The 21,173-nt window shown below is 39.1% G+C and overlaps 1 protein-coding gene across 1 annotated transcript; it reads left to right on the forward strand.

Annotated features, from left to right (window-relative positions):
• The first annotated feature begins 221 nt into the window (after window positions 1-221).
• Window positions 222-12,665, forward strand: ARL16 (ARF like GTPase 16). The gene is made up of 5 exons (XM_074224916.1): window positions 222-336; window positions 533-591; window positions 2,774-2,887; window positions 10,099-10,214; window positions 10,314-12,665. The coding sequence occupies exons 1-5, from the start codon at window positions 276-278 to the stop codon at window positions 10,483-10,485; spliced, it is 522 nt and encodes a 173-aa protein (XP_074081017.1). The 5' UTR covers window positions 222-275; the 3' UTR covers window positions 10,486-12,665.
• Window positions 12,666-21,173: the final 8,508 nt, after the last annotated feature.

The raw sequence follows: 21,173 nt of genomic DNA on the forward strand, positions 1-21,173 counted from the left end.
CACGTCACGGAGAGGGCGACCGACAGAGGGACCGCGGAGAAGGCGCTGGAATCTCGGGATCAGGAGCTTCCGGGAATCGAGGGACGAGCCGAGGCCTTCTACCCGAGAAGCACGGCGATTGGTCACTCCGCTGCGAGGGTCGGCAGTGGGGACCAATCAGCGGACGGAAGAGAGACGGCTGCCCAATGAGGGCGCTCGGGGCGGGGCGAGGGTGTCGCGGGGGGGGGTCTTCAGTCACTACGGCGGCCCGGCAGCCCGAAACGTCCGGTTCGGAGATGTGTCTTCTTTTGGGGGCGACCGGAGTCGGGAAGACTCTGCTGGTGAAGAGGCTGCAGAATATCCTTACCAGAAGCGGGGAGGAAGGCGCCAGAGGGGACCCCAATCCCTGGAACCTCCCCCTTCCCTCCCCCCCCCCCCCCCCCCGCTGCCCTGCACCCCCTGGGGCTCTGCACCAAGCCGGGCCCAGGGGCTTCGAGGGGCCCCTCTCGGGTCGTCTTCCGTCCCCTCCTATGCTTCCTTAATCGGCCCTCACAGCTGAGCTCCCGGGAGGGGAAAAGTGACCTTGGCGAGCCGCCCCCCACCCAGCCCACGGTAGGTGCCCGGCGTGGCGGGAAGAGCGCCGGGCCCGGGCCCAGGAAGACCGGCCCGAGTTCAGACCCGGGCGAGGCACGCACCGGGCCCCAGGCTCGGCCTCATCCAACTCATGTCTGAAATGGGAACGATAATAGCGCCGTCTCCCAAAGTGGTCGTGAGGGACCACTGTACACACTTAATGAATGCCCCGTGTTATTATTACAAACCACCAGTTATTATGCACCCATTAAACTGCCGGCCAGTAAGCATAGATTCAGCACCTGCCGTTTACCAGACCCTTTACCAGATGCTTCTAACTAATAAAAATACGAGGAATCCAATCCACAAGCCTATTAACGAGACACTCACTTAAAAGGAGACATAGCAAGGACATATAGATATAGACATCCAGTCACATGTATACACAGAAACACATATACATGTGTATGTATAGATGTTTATGTGTGCACTTGGATTGTGCTTGTTTCTGTATGCATGTTTATGGACATAATGTACACTTGCACATACTACTTGTACCCACACACATGTTTATGATATGTTATATATACACACATCTGGGCTTGTGCTTGTATGCATGTGTAAATGTGTTTGTGAATGTATACTTGAACCTGTAGTATATATGGGCATGTATAATGTGAATGCACATACATACACACATACATACATATTTGAGTCTATACAAATGTAGGTGTAATATGTGTGAACTTATACCTTTATAAAGTTATATCATGTTTACATACACAAACTACTTGTACTGTGTATGTGTGATATTTGTGTATGAATATGTATTGTATAATGTGTACTTGTACCTTTATATGCATTTATATATAGGCATATGCAGAATAAATACAAAAAAAGATATATATATATATAAATGATAGTTTGAAGAGTATAAGAGTAGTCAAGGAGATCAGGAGAAGCTTCATTTTGAAGAGCACCTAGATGGAACAAATCCAGAAAGATTCTTCATTAAGAGTTCAAATCTGCCACTTAATAGTTGTGTGACCCTTGGCAGGTCACTTAACCTTGTTTATCTCAGTTTCCTTCTCTTTAAAATGAGCTGGAGAAGGAAATGGCAAACCACTCCAGTGCCAAGAAAACCCCCAAATGGAGTTACTACTGAATAACATAAAGTGATGCTGGAGCTGAGTGTTGAAGGATCCTATGACATGATGGTGAAGGAGTGTATTTTAGTCATAGGGGAAAGCCCATGTAAAGGCAGGAAGATCCAATGTTGTATGTGTGAGGAACAGAAAGAAAACCAGTTTAGGTGGGGAAGAATGAAAAAATAGGATGGAGATAAGAGTGTATTGAAAAGATAAACTGATCAGCCCAGTAACCAACCTTGATTCCAGAGGAAAGATGATGAAGCAAGTTACCCACTCCAGATAGGACTCAAGGTATAGAATTAGTTATATTTTGTGGATGTGACAAATATAGGAATTTGTTTAACTTGACTGTGGAAGAAATTTTTTTTTTACAAAGGTTTGGCTTATATTCTGTTTTGGTGGGTTTTTTTTTTAATGAGAGTAGGGTGGTAAAGTACATATTTTTGATAATTGAAAAAATAAAATAATTGTTTTAAAAAAGGAAAACTTTATATTTTATCCTACAATCAATAGAGAACCACTATAGTCCTTTGAGTAGGTGAATGATAGATCTGCTTTTAAGGAAAATCATTTTGAAGCAGTGCAGAGGATAGATTGAAATGGGGAGGGGACTTGGAGAAGGAATACCAATTAACAGGCTGTTGAAATAATTTAGGCAAGAGGTGATAAGGGCATGAACTAGGATATCAATTCCATGAGTAAAGAGAAGCAATTGGATAAGAGAAATGTAAAAGTAAAAAAAATGGGGGGATGGGACAAGATTTGACAATTTATTGGATATGGGATGTGAGGGAGAGTGAAGAATTGAAAGAGGAGAGTGAGGAAGCTGATGAGGTCACTGTGTGAAAGAGTTTAATGAGGGAAAAGTAGGGGACTTGTAACAGAGGCTTAGAAACTTCTATAATTAGGGACATGATAAGGATGCTGAGCCAGCAAAGGAGACAGAAGCCCTCAGAGGACAGGGATCATATTTATTTAGTTTGCATCATAGTGTCACATGGAGTTAAACAATTGAAAATCATTTGCTTTTTTCCCCCATTTGCATTGTGAGTTTTTTTTCCCTTCCACAGGTGGGTACTGATCTCACTGACATCATGGCCCAGAAAAAGATAACTATCCGGGAACTAGGGGGATGCATGGGTCCCATCTGGTCCAGTTACTATGGAGATTGCCGCTCTGTCCTGGTGGGTCACAGTTTCTTAGATTTCCTTTAGGGATGTAGGTCCTCATTCTGATTTCATCCTCAGTCCAATGTGGAATAGAATTTAGATACTTTGGGGCAGCTAGGTGGTGTAATGGATAAAGCACTGGCCCCAGAGTCAGGAGTACCTGGGTTCAAATCCAGTCTCAGACACTTAATAATTACCTAGCTGTGTGGCCTTGGGCAAGCCACTTAACCCCGTTTGTCTTGCAAAAAAAAAAGAATTTAGATACTTTGTTGACTGGTTTAGGATACAAAGTCTATATTAAAGTTTCCTTCTGGAAAATATGATTTTGTTTTTTTTAGCATTTCAAAAGGATTTGGGCTTAGTCTATGTGTTCAATATATCTATGTCCAGATATGAGTGTATATGTGTGATTGTTTATATATAAATAAATAAAAAGAATGACAGGCTATATATAATAAAAGGAAGACTCAGATAGTCCTGCCTCTCTTTTTAAAATTAATTAATTAATCATTACAATTATATGTAAAGATAATCCATTTTTGTATAGTTATCTCCCTCCCCATCCCTTGTGTCCTCCCACCCTAAGATAGCAAGTAATCTGATATTTCCATATTAGGTTGTGAAAGAAGAATCAGAACAAAAGGGAAAAAAAACATGAGAAAGAAAAAAACAAAAAATTTAAAGTGAAAATAGCATGCTTTGATCTGCATTTAGAGTCCATAGTACTTTCTCTGGATGTAGTTGACATTTTCCATCACAATTCTTTTAGATTTGTCATTGATCACTGTATTGAGATGAGCTAAGTCATATAATCATAATATAATGTTGTTGTGTGTACAATGTTCTCACTTCCCTCAGCATCAGTTCATTTAAGTGTTTCCAGGTTTTTTCTGACATCTGTCTGCTCAACATTTTTTTATAGGACAATAATATTCCATTATATTCATATATCACAAAAACTTGTTCAGTCATTCCCCAATTGATGGGCATCCCCCTCAATTTCTCATTATTTGTTCCTATAAAAAGGGTTGCTATAAATATTTTTGTACTTGTGGGTCTTTTTTCTTTTTTTTTTTTAAGATCTTTTTGGGATATATAAACCTAGTAGTGGTATTGCTAAATCAAAGGGCATACAGTCTTTTTATAGCATAATTCCAAATTGATCTCCAGAATGGTTGGATCAGTTCACTACAGTTAGTGTCCCAATTTTCCCACATCCCTTCCAATGTTGCTCATTTCTGTTTTCTGTCATATTAACCAATCTGACAGGTGTGAGGTGGTACCTCAGAGTTCGTTTTAATTTGCATTTCTCTAATTGATAATGATTGAGAGCATTTTTTCACATGACTATTGATAGGTTTAATTTCATCATCTGAAAACTGCCTGATATGAACAGGCAGTTCATATCCTTTGGGGAATTTATCAGTTGAGGACTGACTTGTATGCTTATGAATACAACTCATTTCTCTGTTTTAGAAATGAGATGGGGCAGCTAGGTGCAATGAAAAAGAGTACCGGCCCTGGAGTCAGGAGTACCTGAGTTCAAATTGCAGCCTCATATACTTAATAATTACCTAGCTGTGTGGCCTTGGGCAAGCCACTTAACCCCATTGCCTCACACAAAAAAAATGAGACCTTTGTCAGAAACATTGACTATAAAGATTATTTCCCAGCTTTTTGTTTTCCTTCTAATCAATTTGATTGCATTGGTTTTATTTGTGCAAAAGTTTTTCAATTCAATGTAATCAAAATTATTCATTTTGCATTTCATATTGTTCTTATTTAGTCATAAATTCTTCTCCTCTCCATGGATCTGACAGGTAAATGAATGATTCCTTGCTCTTCTAATTGGCTTACAGTACAACCTTTTATGTCTCAATCCTATAGTCATTTTGACTTTATCTTGGTATAAGATGTGAGATGTTAGTCTTTGCCTACTTTCTGCTGTACAATTTTTCTGGTTTTATCACCAGTTTTTGTTAAATTTAGTGAGTTCTTATCCCAGAAACTGGAGTCTTTGAGTTTACCAGTTATTATAGTTAATTACTAATTTACATACTCCACTGATCCACCAATCTAATACTGAGCCAGTTCCAAATAGTTTTCTTCATTGGTATTGAATTTACCCTTTTCATTTTTGATACTGGTAATTTGGTTTTCTTTCTTTTAACTAAAGATTTATCTATTTTGTTAGGTTTTTCCATAATAACACCAACACTTAGATTTATTTATTAGTGCAATAGTTATTTCTCCCTTGATTTTCAGAATTTCTAATTTGATATTTAATTAGAAATTTTTAATTTGTTCTTTTTTTGGCTTTTTAAGTTGCATGACCAATTCATTGATCCCCTCTTTCTCTATTTTATTCATGTAACCATTTAGAGATTAAAAAAAATTTCCTTAAGGACAGTTTTCACCATATCCCATAAGTTTTGCAATCTTCTCATTATTGTCATTCTCTTGGATTAAATTATTTTTTCTATGAATTGTTGTTTGTCCCACTCTTTCTCTAGGATTAGATTATTTAGTTTCCAATGAGTTTTTAGTCTGGCTTTCCATGACCCTTTATTACACATAATTTTTATTGCATTATGATATAAGAAAAATACATATGATATTTCTACCTTTCTACATTTTATTATAAAGTCTTCATGCCCTAATACATGGTCAGGTTTTATGTAGGTGCCATGTATCACTGAAAAATAGGTATATTCTTTTTTATTCCTTTTTAGTTTTCTCCAGAGATTTATCATATCTAAGTTTTCTAAGATTCTGTTCACTTCCTTAACTTCTTAGGTTTTTTTTTTTGTGTGTGTGATTAGATTTATCTAATTCTGAGAGAGGGAGGTTGTGGTCTCAAATATATACATATATATATATATATAGTTTTGCTGTCTGTTTCTTCCTATAATTCACTTAATTTCTTCTTTAAGAATTTGGATGCTATACCACTTGGTGCATATATATTTAGTATTAACATTACTTCATATCTATGGTGCCTTTTAGCAAAATATAGTTTTCTTCTTCATTTCTTTTAACTAGAACTATTTTTGCTTTTGCTTTGTCTGAGATCAGGATTGCTGCCTCTGCTTTTTTCTTTAGCTGAACCATAATATATTCTCCAGTCTTTTACTTTTACTCTGTTTGAATTTCTGTTTTAAATGTGTTTCTTGTAAACAGCATATTTTAGAATTCTGATTTTTAATCTACTCTGCTGTCTGCTTCCATTTTGGGGGAAGGTTCATTCCATTCACATTCACAATTTCCTTCCATCTTATTTTTCCCTTATCCCTCCTCACCAGTAATTTACTTTTGACCACTACCTTCTTTCCCTTTTTTCAGTCCATCTTCCTTTTTCTTTCTCCTTTTCCCCCACTTCTGCCCTCACTTCTATCAGCCTCTCCTCCTTTCTTCCCCCTTTCCACCTTACTTCCCTGTAGAGTAAGATAAATTTCTAAATCCAGTTGGGTGTGTGTTTTATTCTCTTTGAACCAAATTGTTGGGAGTAAGATTCAATTAATGCTCATTCTCTTCCCTTTCCCTCTACTATAATAGATCCTTTGTGCCTCTTCATTTGATGTGATTTACCCTTTTCTGTCTTGCTGCTTCTTCCCAACACAATCCTTTTTTGTCATGTCTTATTTTTTTAATATCATCACATCATAATCAATTTATACTCATCCACTCTTTCTAAGTATATTCCTTCTAACTGTCCTAATAGAAATACAGTTCTCAAGAGTTACAAGTATTATCTTACCTTGTGGGGATGTAAACTGTTTAATTGTTTTTCTTATTTCTTGTTAAGTCTTGTGTTTGAAGATCAAATTTTCTATTCAGCTCTGATCTTTTTATCAGAAAAGTTTGAAAGTTCCTTATTTTGAAGAATGCCTATCTTTTCCCCTTAAAGAATATGCTCAATTTTGCTGAGTAGTCAATTTTGCTTTTTTTTTTCATTTTTTTTTTTTGCAAGGCAATGGGGTTAAGTTATTTGCCCAAGGTCACACTGCTAGGTAATTATTAAGTGTCTGAGGCCAGATTTGAACTCAGGTTATCCTGACTCCAGGGCCAGTGCTCTATCCACTGTGCTACCTAGCTGCCCCTGGGTAGTCGATTCTTTTTTTTTTCATTTTTTTTTTGCAAGGCAATGGGGTTAAGTGACTTGCCCAAGGCCACACAGCTAGGTAATTATTAAGTGTCTGAGGTCAGATTTGAACTCAGGTTCTCCTGACTCCAGGGCCGGTGCTCTATCCACTGCGCCACCTAGCTACCCCCGCAGTCAATTCTTGATTGTAATTCAAGTTCCTTTGCCTCATATTCCAGTCCTTCCAATCCTTTAAGTTCAACAGCTAGTCCTATGTAATTCTGAATGTGGTTCCTTTGTATTTCAATTATTTCTTTCTGGTTGCTTGCAGTATTTCTCCTTGAGCTAATAATTCTGGAATTTGGTTACTATATTCCTTGGATTTTTTATTTTGGGATCTCTTTCAGGAGCTCTTTGATGCATTCTTTAAAGGACTGTTTTATCCCTATTGTTCTAGGCATGTTGATCTTTCCTGTTGCCACAGTAGCTTTTTATGATTAGGATTCTTTTTGTTTTTTCATTCATTTTAAAAGTTGAGCTCTGCTCCTGGGGCATAGGGGACACAATCCCAAGCTTCCTGTGTGCTGGGGCCAGGAGTTTGTCTGGTCACTGCCTTTCCACACTAATGTATCAGGTGATGGTGGCTTGTTCCCTGCATCCTGTTTGCAACATACTTTCTGTACAAGGTTTGGGACCTCAATCCTGGTCTGCTGTCCTCTGTCCTATCTAGCCAGAAACCAGGCGCCTCAATTAATGCTCTCCACTGGGGCAAGAACTTTCTGTCAGCTTCCCCACCAGCCTGCAAGGGTATCCACCTAGTGAGCTATATGTGTGGCTCTCAAAGCTCATTAATGCATCATTATTTCATTTTATTATTATTATTAGACTCATTGATCATTTTGATTACATTGTAGTCATAAGTAAAGATTAAATTCTGTATGCAACCCTTGATGAGTTTTTGTTGAGCAGTGTAGCCCAAAAAAACTAAGAGGGGCAGCTAGGTGGCGCAGTGGATAGAGCCACCAGCCCTGGAGTCAGGAGGACCTGAGTTCAAATCCGGCTTCAGACAGTTAATAATTACCTAGCTGTGTGACCTTGAACAAGTCACTTAACTCCATTGCCTTACAAAAAAAAACTCAAAAAAACTAAAAGATTGGACAACCAGTCCTAAGTGAGATAGATCTTTCCTAAACTCCCTCCAAGATAACTTGAGCTAAAAAATTGTTTTGATCCCATCTTTTTGTGAATTAAAGTTGTTTCAGAGAAAAACTAGGAAAAGCTCAGGGAACTTTCCAGCTTCTCTTCGTCATCATGACTCCTAGTCCTGCCTCTGACACTGCAATCTCAAACTTTTTAGTCTCAATGCCTTTTTACTGTCCTAAAATTATTGAGGAGCACCTTCCCCCCCTACCCAACACACCAAAGAACTTTTGTTTACATGGGTTATATTTAGCAATAATTGCCATGTGAGAAACTGGAATGTCCTGATGGTTTTTATCTCAAGGATCTCCTGAAAGGTTCTTACGAATCCACAAGAGGACCCAGACCACCTCTCACTGTGCCCTGGATAACTCTATAAGACTCGAAGTTACATGTGAGTTGCATCATAGGCCTGAACTTTTTTTTTTTTTAAGAAAAAAGAAAGGCTTTGGTAACCAGAGTAGATTTATAGACTCTATTGACTTAAGGTTTGTAAAATTATTATTTTTTTTTTGCAAGGCAGAGGGGTTAAGTGGCATGCCCAAGGCCACACAGCTAGGTAATAAGTGTTTGAGATTGGATTTGAATTCAGGTCCTCCTGACTCCAGGGTCCACTGCGCCACCTAGCTGCCCCTGTAAAATTATTTTTTAAAATATTTATATAATTTCTTTCCTTTGTGTTTAAGAACATTATTTTGAAAAGGGTCCACAGGCTTAACAAAGTGTTCCCTGACACAGAGTTAAAATCTCCTGATTGAGAACCTCATCAGACTTTATCACTGCTTTGTTCAGTCATCTGTGCATCACAGAATGAAGCCAGCCTGAAGAAATACCATCTGTAATGTAAACTCAAGGAGCCTTTCCTTGGAACTCAAAGAGTTCTTTAAAGCACAGAAGTTCCTGGACCTCTTGGCCTTTTGTTTGAACCATTGCTTTCTGCCTTAAATTATTCCAAGCCCACCTCTGGTTCTCCAGGATTGGCAAGGCTCTGGGGCCCTCTGTATTTGGGTATTCTTGACTCTTTTTTTTTTTAATTAAATCTTTTAAAATTTTTGTACAAGTGTTTTTTTTTATACATTACTAAAATATTCTTGCTTAAGAGTGTGTGTGTGTTGGGGGCCTGTTTCTATGGTGGGTCTAGATTGCGATAGGGATCTGAATGTGGTCAGCGCCCCAGAGTCCTGTTCCAGGTACAGACGACAAATCTCAGAAGTTCCCCCTACCTTCAATGGGCTTCAGTTGCCTGAAGGCTCCTGCTTGCTGTCTTCATTCCTTTTTCTGTTTCCTGGACCCGGGCTGCCAGGCTGCTGCCGCTGCTCTGACCATACTGACTGTGGCAACCCCCCTGAAGGCCTGGACTTTGCCCACTCACTCTGGCAGAATTCCCCCCCACTGATCCCCCAAGTTGTGCCCAGTGCTCCCCAGGGCGTAGGTCAGGAAACTGCTCCAGCTGCTGTGAGCCATGGCTTCCAGGCATTCTGGGGTTGCCTCTGGGAGGCTGAAGTTTTTTTCATTCTGCTGGGACACCTCTCTAACCCTGTGGAGCAGAGCCTTTTCACCATTTTCCAGGTTACCTTGCTGTGGAGAATTGTCTCACTGGATCTTTCTGTGGGTTCTGTCTCTCGAAAATTTAGTTAGAGTCATAATTTTAAGATTTTTTTGAAATATGGAGAGAACACCTAGGCAAAGATCTTCTGTTGCCATCTTGGCTCTGCCCCCCCCCCCCCCATTTATTTATTAATTTATTTGGTTTTTGGGGGGGGGTGCAAGGCAAATGGGGTTAAGTGGCTTGCCCAAGGCCACACAGCTGGGTAATTATTAAGTGTCTGAGACTGGATTTGAACCCAGGTAATCCTGACTCCAGGGCTGGTGCTTTATCTACTGTGCCACCTAGCTGCCCTTATCCCCCCTTCTTGACTCTTAACAAGTTCTCTGTCTTCCCTAGTTTATGATTGATGCTTCTGACCCCACCCAGCTTGCCTTATCCTGCGTTCAGCTCCTGGGTCTCCTTTCTGCAGAACAACTAGCCAGCGCATCTGTCCTGATCCTCTTCAATAAGATGTAAGGATGTTGGGGTGAAGGCAGGTGGCTGGGGCGGGTTGCTGTTTGTGAAAGTGTAGGATATTCTTAGGGGTTTGATTTTGTTTGTTTTGACTACAGTGATATGCCCTGTTACATGACCTTGGAGGAGATGAAGGCCCTACTCAGACTCCCAGATATCATTGCTTGTGCCAAGCAGTGCATCACCACAGCAGAAATCAGTGCCCGGGATGGCACTGGTGTGGCAGGTGTCTTGCGATGGCTCCAAGATACCCACAAAGCCATCAGCTGATTGAAGAGTGAAGAAATATAAATGACATTTACATGCAATTCAGAAGGACAGAGAAGGACTTTGTCCTCAGGGCAGAAAGGCCCAGGCTGAGCCACCAGAAGATGATTAGGATGGCCTAAGCTCACCTGGCTGAACTAGCTGGCAAATGGAGGCTGTTGATGGGCCTTGAAAATCCCTGGTAGCTGAACTGCAAACTGGAAAGACTGAGCAAAGCACTGGGAGGGGGTTTTGGACAGCTGAATTAAACCTTGGAAAAGTCACTTAGTATTCCTAATGCTCAGCCTTTGTGTCTCCAGTGCAGTTTGGCCTCTCTCTGGCCCCAGCCCCACCCAAAGCCCCAAGCAGCACACAATAACCTGTATTGATTTATTAATAATTATCTGGGCTCTTTTCTATCCAGATGTCACAGCTTAAGTGACTATTTTATCAAACAGGTGATATAAACCTTCTTGTGGGAATAAATTCTAGATTTTTTTAAACCATTTTAATTGTTTTATTTATTTTTTCCCATGGTTACATGAAAAAAAAAATTGCAACATGTACATCCAAAACCTTGAGTTCCAAATTTTCTCCCACTCCATTCTCCCTTGTTGAGAAAGTAAGTTACTTGATATAGGTTAAAAATATGTAATGTTGAAAAAATATTACCATAATAGTCATGTCATAAAAATAAACATAAGAAAGAAAGCTCTGGAAAAATAAAATGAAAAAAAAAAACCATGCTTCAATCTGTATTAGACACCATCAGCTCATATTTGATATGTATAGCATTCGTTATCATAAGCCCTTTAGAGTTCTCTTGAGTCTCAAAATTGCTGAGAAAAGGTAGAACATTCACAGCTAATCATCCTGGAGTAGTGCTGTTACATTTTCATGCTTATGTAAGTTAACTGAGAGCATCCTGTTTGTTCATTTCCCATAACAGAATAGCATTTCATCAATCACATACCACAATTTGTTCAGCCATACCCCAAATGATGGGCATCTTCTCAATCTCCAGCTCCTCATCACTAGAAAAGAGCTGCTAATAAATATCTCTACACATAGGTTCTTTTCTTCCTGAATTTCATCTCTTCGGGAATAAAGATCTAGCAATGACACCATTAGGCTAAAGAGTAGGCTTGGTTTTATAGTCTTTGGGGTATAGTTCTAAAATGCTCTACAGATTGTTGAATCATTTCACAGTTCCTCCAACAGTGCATCAATGTCTCAATTTCCCTACTTCTCCAACATTTGCCACTTTCTCCTATCCAATTAGCCAGTCCAATAGGTATAAGTTTACTACCTCAGAATTGTTCCATCCCGTATTTCTCCTATCGGTAGTGAGTTAGGACATTTTTAGAAAATTATTAAAATAGGGGCGGCTAGGTGGTGCAGTGGATAAAGCACCTGCCCTGGAGTCAGGAGTACCTGGGTTCAAATCCGGCCTCAGACACTTAATAATTACCTAGCTGTGTGGCCTTGGGCAAGCCACTTAACCCCATTTGCCTTGCAAAAACCTAAAATAAATAAAAAATAAAAAATTATTAAAATAGATTGCATTGATAACCCCATCTGAAAACTGTTAATATCTTTTGATCATTTATCAATCAGTTGGGGAATGGCTCTTTTTATAAATTTGATTCAGTTTTTGATATTTGAGAAATGAGAGTTTCTCTTTATCAGAGAAACTTGTTTAAATATTTTTTTTCCCATCAAGTAAATGTCCTTCAATTGGGGAATGGCTTAGCAAACTGTGGTATATGTATGTCATGGAATACTTTTGTTCTATTAGAAACCAGGAGGGACAGGATTTCAGGGAAGCCTGGAGGGATTTGCATGAACGGATGCTGAGTGAGATGAGCAGAACCAGAAAAACACTCTACACCCTAACAGCAACATGGGAGTGATGTTCAACCTTGAAGGACTCGCTCATTCCATCAGTGCAACAATCAGGAACAATTTTTGGCTGTCTGCAAAGGAGAGTGCCATCTGTATCCAGTTAAGGAGCTGTGGAGTTTGAACAAAGTTCAAGGACTATTCCCTTTAATTTAGGAAAAAACACATCCTATTGTCTGATCTTGTTACCTCTTAGACTTCTTGTCTCTTCTCTAAGGATATGATTTCTCTTTCATAACTTAACACCCAATTAGGATCAAGGTACAACATGGAAACAAAGTAAAGACTGACAGATTGCTTTCCGTGGGGGCGGGGAGGGAAGTAAGATTGGGGGGGAAATTGTAAAACTCAAATAATATCTTTAATAAAAATTAATAAAAGTAAATATTTTTCCCCACAGTTACTATTATTAACTGTATTTCCTTCTATTTCTCCATCCCCATTTATTCTACTCTAGTTCTCTCCTTTAACCCTTTCTCCCCTCAAAAGTGTTTCACATTTGACTACCCCTCCCTCAATCTTCCTTCTTCTATCACCTACTCTCCCACCCCCCACACCCCTTGCTCCCTTTCTCCCATCCCTTTCCTTTACCTCTTTTATCTATGTAAGATAGATTTCTATATACCCAATTGAGTGTGTATGTTATTCCCTCTGAACTAGTTCTGATGAGAGGGAGGCTCACTCTTTACCTTCCCCACTTCCACTCGACTGCAAAAGTTTTTTTTCTTGCCTTTTTTATGTGAAATAACTTATTCCATTCTACTTCTCCTTTTTCCCTTTCTCCTAGTACATCCCTCTTTCGCCCATTAACTCCATCTATTATACCTTCAAATTCAACTTCCACATATGCCTTGTCTATTTATATGCTCCTTACTGCCCTGATAAATGAAAAGTTCATTTAAGTTATAGGAATATAAGCAGTTCAACATCAAGTCCCTTTTAATTTGCCTTTCCTGTTTACCCTTTTTTATGCTTAACTTGAGTCTTGTATTTGAAGATTGAATTTTTTGTTCAGCTCTGATCATTTCATTAGAAAAGTTTGAAAGTCCCCTATTTCATTGAATGTCCCATCTTTTTTCCTGAAAGAGCATATTCCATAGTTGATTCTTGGTTGTAATTCAAGCTTTTTTGCCTTCCAAAATATCATATTCCAAGCCCTTTAATCCCTTAAGGTAGAAGCCACTAAATCATGTATCCTAACTGTAACTCTATGATATTTTAATTCATTCTTCATGGTTGTTTGCAATATTTTTCTCTTTGACCTTGGATTTCTGAAATTTGGATATAATATTTCTGGCAATTTTCATTTTGGGGATCTCTTGCAGGAGGTAATTAGTGAATTCTTTCCATTTCTATTATACTCTGTTCTAGAATATCAGGGCAGTTTTCCTTAATTTTTTTGGAAAATGACATCTTTTTTTTTGGTCATGGCATTCAGCTAATCCAATAATTTAAAATTTAAAATTATCTCTCCTAGATCTGTTTTTGCAGGTCGATGTTTTTGCAGTGAGACATCTCACATTTTTAATTTTTCATCCTTTTGGGGTTTTTTTATTGTTTCTTGATTTCTCATAGTCATCAGCTTTCCTTTTTTTCATTCTGTATTTTAAGAAATTATTTTCTTCAGTGAACTTTTGAATTTCCTTTTCTATTTGGCCAATTCTGTTAAGGCATTCTCTTCATTGGCCTTTTGGTCTACTTTTTTTCTATTTGGCCTAGGCTGGTTTTTAAAATGTTATTTTTTGTCAGTACTTTTTTGTATCTCCTTTATTAAGCTGCTCACCCAGTTTTTATGATTTTCTCACCTCCCTCTCATTTCTCTTCCCAGTTTTTCCTCTACCTCCTACTTGATTTTCAAAATCTTTTTAAAACTCTTCCATGATCTGAGACCAATTCATATTTTTCTTGGAGGTTTTGGATACAGAAGGTTTAACTTTGCTATCTTCTGAGTATGTATTGTGATCTTCTATATGACCAAAGCAATTGTCTATGGTTTGATTTTTTTTTCTTCTGTTGTTTGCTCATTTTCCCAGCCTATGTCTTGATTTTAACTCTTTGTTAAGGTGGGGCTCTGCTTCCAGGGTGGAGGATACATGCCCCAGGCTTTTGAGGTTTTTTTGGTTTTGTTTTTTTTTTGTTAGGTTTTTTTGCAAGGCAAACAGGGTTAAGTGGCTTGCCCAAAGCCACACAACTAGGTAATTATTAAGTGTCTGAAACCGGATTTGAACCCAGGTACTCCTGACTCCGGGCCGGTGCTTTATCCACTACGCCACCTAGGTGCCCCTTTTGAGGGTTTTTACAGCTGTTTTCAATGATGCCTCTGGGGACCTTGAAGTTTTCAATTCTTCCAAGGTCTTATGAGAGGCCATGATTATCCTCCTGGAATGTACTCTGGACTGTAGGTAACCACAAACATTCCCTTTTGCCCTGGAACTGTGAGGAGGGTCCCCTCTCTTCTAAGACAGTAAAGCACTATTGTCCTACTCCTCCTCCTGAAACTGGTGCCAGATGAAGACCCAGATCTGAGTATGGGCAAAGCAAGTCCTGTCTTAAGGCATAACAAAAAACCCCATAATCTCCCCCTACCCCAATACCATCGGTGGGCAGAGTACTCTAGAAGTAGCTCCTGAGGCCTGGGGTCAGGTCTGCACTGCTGAGACCTGGGTTGGACTTTCCCCCCTCACCCTGGTGCTGCAGTTTTCCTGCTGAGCTTCCAAATCGTCCTTGGCAATCCCTGGGCTGAGACATCTAGAAACCGCCACTGCTCCCACTGACCCAAGCACATGAAACCTGTTCCTGAATGGCTGAGGCCATTTCATTTTGCCACAGCCCAGGATACGCTGCAGGTCCTTTTAACTCTGGTACAACCTAAATCCTAGATTTTAAAATGAAACTTGTGTATATCACTGTATAATAAAACTTATAATAATTCACATTTGTATTATGTTTTAAGCTTTATGTATCTGGGTTCATAGAAGCTTCTAAGCCAAAAAGCAGTTTGCACAGATAATAAGACAATTTTTTTTTTTAGGTTTTTGCAAGGCAAACGGGGTTAAGTGGCTTGCCCAAGGCCACACAGCTAGGTAATTTTTAAATGTCTGAGATCGGATTTGAACCCAGGTACTCCTGACTCCAGGGCCGGTGCTTTATCGACTACACCACCTAGCCACCCCATGCCTAAGACAATTTAAAAAAAATTGAGCAATAGCTCTATACTATTGTTCCTGTTTTATATATGAGGTAAACTGAGATTCAAAAAATACTAAATAATTTATCACAGTTTCATAGTTAGCAATTGTCAGTATTTGAATATGCTAACAACTCATAACTCTACTACAGAATGCTACTTATACAAACTTTCTCTTTTGTAGAAGACTTGAAATCTATGATTTTTAAAATTGGAAAAACTCATAGAAAAAATTACAAGTCCTTTATATCTTCCATATATAAAAAATCCCTCCAACATGTTTATTCAGTGTTAGGGAATTTCTATTCTCATGTAGAAAAACACATTCCTTGCCAGAGGATTATTTTTTTGTCTTTTTTTTCTAGGTTTTTTTTGTAAGGCAACCAGGGGTTAAGTGGCTTGCCCAAGGCCACACAGCTAGGTAATTATTAAGTGTCTGAGGCCGGATTTGAACCCACATACTCCTCACTCCAGGGCTGGTGCTTTATCCATTGTGCCACCTAGCCTCCCCCTTGGTCTTTTTTTTTTTAACAAAGCAGTGGGGTTATGTGACTTGCCCAAATCACACAGCTAGGTAATTATTAAGTGTCTGAGGACAGATTTGAACTCAGGTCCTCCTGACTTCAGTGCCAGTGCTCTCTCCACTGCACCACCTAGCTGCCCCCATCACTGTGCCACTTTACTGCCCCTCAGGATTTTTGATAGAAGGTATGAATAAATCTAAGGCACGAAGTTACTATTTGTTCCCATTTGAAACAAGGTATAGGATATGTCAAGAAAGAAAACAGATTCAAGAAGGGTGAACGAAATAATCTGAATGAGCATGCAAGTTTCATATTCTACAAATGGATCTGGGAAATTTTTCTCAATTTAAAATATGTTTTTTCCCCTGTAGAATTTCTGAGGTTGAACAAGATGACCTTTAAATAAATCCAAAGAAGAATATGAAATATAGTTACTTGAAATAATGAAATGCACTGGGCTAGTTAGCTTTAATAGCAGCCCAAGACACCTTAGGGAGAGGGAGATGGGTGTCAGCCTCAGGATGTCTGTGGCTGTTCCTTTATAGTCTCACTTCATCAGTGAAAATGAGGTGATGCAGTAATAATTATGGTAAGTGTTTCACTATTGAGTGAAATATTTAAAGGTGGTAAAACATAGTAACAAAAAAATCTATTTGTGTGCTTACTTATCTTCAGAGGCTTCAAAATTTCCAAGTCATGTCAATACTTTTCACTATCTTATCAATTCTAGTACCTCAAAGTAGCTCATCATTTTTTCCATTTCCACTGTAACCACCCAAACAAGTTTTCATCTCATCTTATCTAGACACTACACTGCTATACTAGTACCCTAATTGGTTTTCTTGGGTCCATTCTGAACCTTTTCTAATTTATCTTACCTGTACCACTCAATTACATTTCTCCTCTACCTAAAAATTCTTGATGGCTATTGCCCACTGGATAAAATACTACTGATACTGGCATTCAAGGTCCTAAATAATCTGACTATAATTACCTATCTACCATTTTTATCCTGTTCTTACTTTAGTGACCCACCCCTTTTCACTAGTTAGTCAACACTATATCCATGGCAACACGTAGTCACATAAAAGGTAGGGTATTAGTTGGGACTTGAACGAAACAAGGGAGATCCATAATTGGAGCAGAGAAGAGTCCAATTATGGGGAATAGTCAAAGGGAATGTCTGGAGCCAAGAGATGGAATATCTTGTTCACTGAACAGCCAGGAGGTCAGTGTCACTGAATTTAAGAGTATTTGTCTGGAAATAAAAGAACTAGAAAGACAGGAAGAAGTTGGCTATATAGGGTTTTGAACACCAAACAGAGCCTTTTGCATGTGAACCTGGATGTGACAAAAGATCCCTAATTTGTTGAGTAAGAGGTAACACAATCTGACCTGTATTTTAGGAATGGCTGAATGGAGGATGGATTGGGGAGAGGGGATTGTAACAAACAGGTCCATCAACAGGCTATTAAAATACTCCAGGTGTAAGATGATGGGGGCCTACAGTAGAGTGGAGGCAAGGTCAGAGAAGAGAAAGAGGCATATTTGGATTTGTTGCCAAGGTAAAATCCATAGGATAGCAACAGATTGGCTATGGGAGGTGAGAGCAAGAATGATGCATAGGTGGTGAGCCTAAGTGACTGAGAATGAAGTTGTCTTTGATAATAATAAGGAACTTGGGGATGTGGGGGGGGGAGAACTGGCTAGTGCAGGGGAGTTGGTCCAGGAGAGAATTGAGAGGTCAAAGGATGGACAGTCACAGTATGGATAAAGAATAGGGTTATGAAAAGAAAGGCAGAGGGAGAAGAGGCTAAAATTATGGTTGGATAAAGAGATTTCAGAATTCTACAACACCTGTGAGATTGGCTAATGACAAAGGAGGAAAATGATAAATGATGTAAGAGATGTGGAAAAATCAATTAATGAATGCATCATGTTGGAGTAGTAAACCAGTCCAACCATTCTGGAGAGCACTCTGGAACTATATTCAGTGGGCTATAAAATGGCATACAGGGCACCCAGGGTTGCAGTGGATAGAGCACAGGACCCTGAGACAGGAGGACCTGAGTTCAAATCTGCTTCAGATACTTTGCACTTACTAACTGTGGGCAATTCACTTAACCCTGATTACCTTAAAAAAACAAACAACCACACATAACTGTTATATAGAACATATAATTGAGGGTATCCTCTTCAACGAAATCATCTTGAATTGAGTCAATCCCAAATAGATCAACAGTCAAAAGATATGAAGAAATAATTTTCAAAGAAGGAAATTCAAGTTATTAATGAAACATTCCAAATGTCTTATAATTAGAGAAATAAAGATTAAAATAATTCTGAGGTTCTACCTCACACTTATCAAATTTGCAAAGATGACAAGGGGAAAAATAAATGTTGGAGGGGGTTGCAGGAAAATAGGCACACTTGGTATATTGTTAATAGAGCTGTGAATTGATCTAGTCATTTTGTAATGCAATTTGAAACTACGCCTCCAAAGTTACTAAATTGTGTATGTCCAGCTATTCCCCACTAGCTTTTCACAGTGGCCTCAAATTGGAAATTAAAATGGGTACCCACTTATTACAGAATGGTTTAATTATATGATAGTCTGTGAATATAATGGAATATTATTGGGTCATAAGAAATGATGAACAGTTTTTTCTTTTTTTCTTTAATATTTATTCTCATTTTGTACAAATAATTTTTTTTACATTAATAAAATATTCTTGTTTAAGAGTAAACGAAATACCCCCTCCCCCCCATAAATATAGACTTGAATTGAGCGATAAAGTAAAGAGGAGAGGAAAAAATTACAATAAAAAAATAATAGTAATAATTGTAGGTATGGCCAGGTGGCGCAATGGACGGAGCACCAGCCCTACAGCCATGAGCACCTGAGCCCACATCCGGCCCTGTACACCCAACAATCACTCAGCCATGTGACATGTAAGCCACCCCCAACCCCACTGCCCTGCAAAAACCAAAAAAAAAGAGAAAAAAGACCCAAAATAAAATAAAATAGTAATAATAGTAGGGGTGGCTGGGTCCAAATCCGGCCTCAGACATGCAATGATCACCCTGCTATGCGGCCCCAGGTAGGCCACCCAGCCCCATCTGCAATGCACCCCCCCAAATAATAATAATAATAATAATAATAATAATAAATGTGCTTGAGTCTTTGTTCCAGCACCAAAAACTCTGTCATGGGTGGATCACATTCTTTATGATAAGTCCATGGCAAAAGTTACTTCCATATTTTTTCATCATTGCCATTGCTGATTGCAACTTCCTCCTTTCGTATTTCTCCACTACCATGTACTATGTTTTCTCTCTCCTTTCACTCTGACTCTGCTGTAGGGTAGCTGAGTGGTGCAGCAGACAGATCCCCGGCTCTGGAGCCAAGAGACCCTGAGCCCCCATACCACCCCTTAGGCCCAGCATCCACCTGGCCCTATGGTCCCAGACAGACCATCCAATCCCAGCCCCTTGCAAGAAGTAAAAAAGAAAATGTATTATATCTGACCACTCTCCCCCCCATGGTCCATCCTCTCCTCCATCACTCACATCACCCCCCCACTTCCCCCTGTCCCCACCCTCCTTCTTACTCCAGATGTCTATACCTCATTGAGTATATATGCTGTTTCCTCTCCTAGCCACCTCTGATGAGGGCAAAGATTACCTCATCCCCCCTTGCCTCCCCCCTTCCATATCATTGCAATAAAGAAAAATCTTATTATATAAAATATCTTAGCCTATTCCTGCTCTCCTTTTTCTTTCTCCCATTACATTTCCCTTTTTTTCTATTGACTCCATTTTTATACCACATTTTTCTTCAAATTCAGTTTTCTCCTGTGCTTCATTTATAAAAGCTCCTTCTACCTGCTCTATTAAATGAGAAGGTTCATATGAGTATTATCAGTATCATTTTTCTATACAGGAATACATGTAGCTGATCATCATTAAGTCCTCATATTTTCCTCTTCTCCTCCACTCTCTATGCTTCATCTGAGTCCTGTATTTGAAGATCAAACCTTCGGTTAAGCTCTGGCCATTCCAACAGGAGCATTTGAAATTCCCCTGGTTCATTGAAAGTCCATCTTTTTCCCTGGAAGAGGATGTTCAGTTTTGCTGGGTAGTTTATTCTTGGCTGCATTCTAAGCTCTTTTGCCTTCCGGTATATTGTATTCCAAGCCCTACGAGCTTTTAATGTAGTTGCTGCTAAGTCCTGTGTGATCCTGACTGCAGCTCCATGATATTTGAATTGTGTCCTTCTGTCTGCTCGTAATATTTTCTCTTTGACTTGGGAGTTCTGGAACTTGGCTATAAAATTCCTAGGGGTTGGTTTTTTGGGATCTCTTTCTCAGGGAGATTGGTGGATTCTCTCTATTTCTATTTTGCCCTCTGCTTCTAGGATATCAGGGCAATTTTCCTGTAATAATTCTTTGAAAATGATGTCAAGGCTCTTTTCCTGGTCATGACTTTCAGGTATTCTAATAATTTTAAAATTATCTTTTCTAAACCTGTTTCCCATATCAGTTGTTTTTTCAATGAGATGTTTCACATTTTCTTCTAATTTTTCATTCTTTTGGTTTTGAAGTATTGAGTCCTGATTTGTAGTAAAATCAGCAATCTCTCTGAATTCTATTCTTTGTCTGAAGGATTTGTTTTCCTCAGAGAGCTTTCTTATCTCCTTTTCCATCTGGCCAATTCTGCTTTTTAAAGCATTCCTCTCCTCAATAACTTTTTGAACTGTTTTATCCATTTGACCTAAGCTGATATTTAGCATGCTATTTTCTTCAGCATTTTTTTGGATTTCCTTGACTAGGCTGCTGACTTCATTTTCATGTTTTTCCTGCATCTCTCTCCTTTCTTTTCCCAGTTTTTCTTCTAACTCCCTCATTTGATTTTCAAAGTCTTTTTTGAGCTCTGTCATAGCCTGAGCCCAATTTCTGTTTTTCTTGGAGTCTTTAGATGCAGGAGCTTGTGCTTCCTTATCTTCAGACTGAGTATTTTGATCCTTCTTGGGCTCATATGCAAAATATTTCTCAATGGTGTTCCTCTTTTTTCTCTGCTTGCTCATTTTCCCAGCCTAA

The sequence above is a fragment of the Macrotis lagotis genome, chromosome 2 (assembly GCF_037893015.1).
Source record: "Macrotis lagotis isolate mMagLag1 chromosome 2, bilby.v1.9.chrom.fasta, whole genome shotgun sequence".
In the NCBI taxonomy this organism is placed as follows: Eukaryota; Metazoa; Chordata; class Mammalia; order Peramelemorphia; family Peramelidae; genus Macrotis; species Macrotis lagotis.

Bases quoted from the DNA above. Each gene is read 5' to 3' on its own strand.
- ARL16 (XM_074224916.1), top strand. From the start codon at position 276: ATGTGTCTTCTTTTGGGGGCGACCGGAGTCGGGAAGACTCTGCTGGTG. The intron at 592-2,773 runs GTAGGTGCCCGG...TCCCTTCCACAG, and splicing joins CGCCCCCCACCCAGCCCACG to GTGGGTACTGATCTCACTGA. The intron at 10,215-10,313 runs GTAAGGATGTTG...TTTTGACTACAG, and splicing joins CTGATCCTCTTCAATAAGAT to TGATATGCCCTGTTACATGA.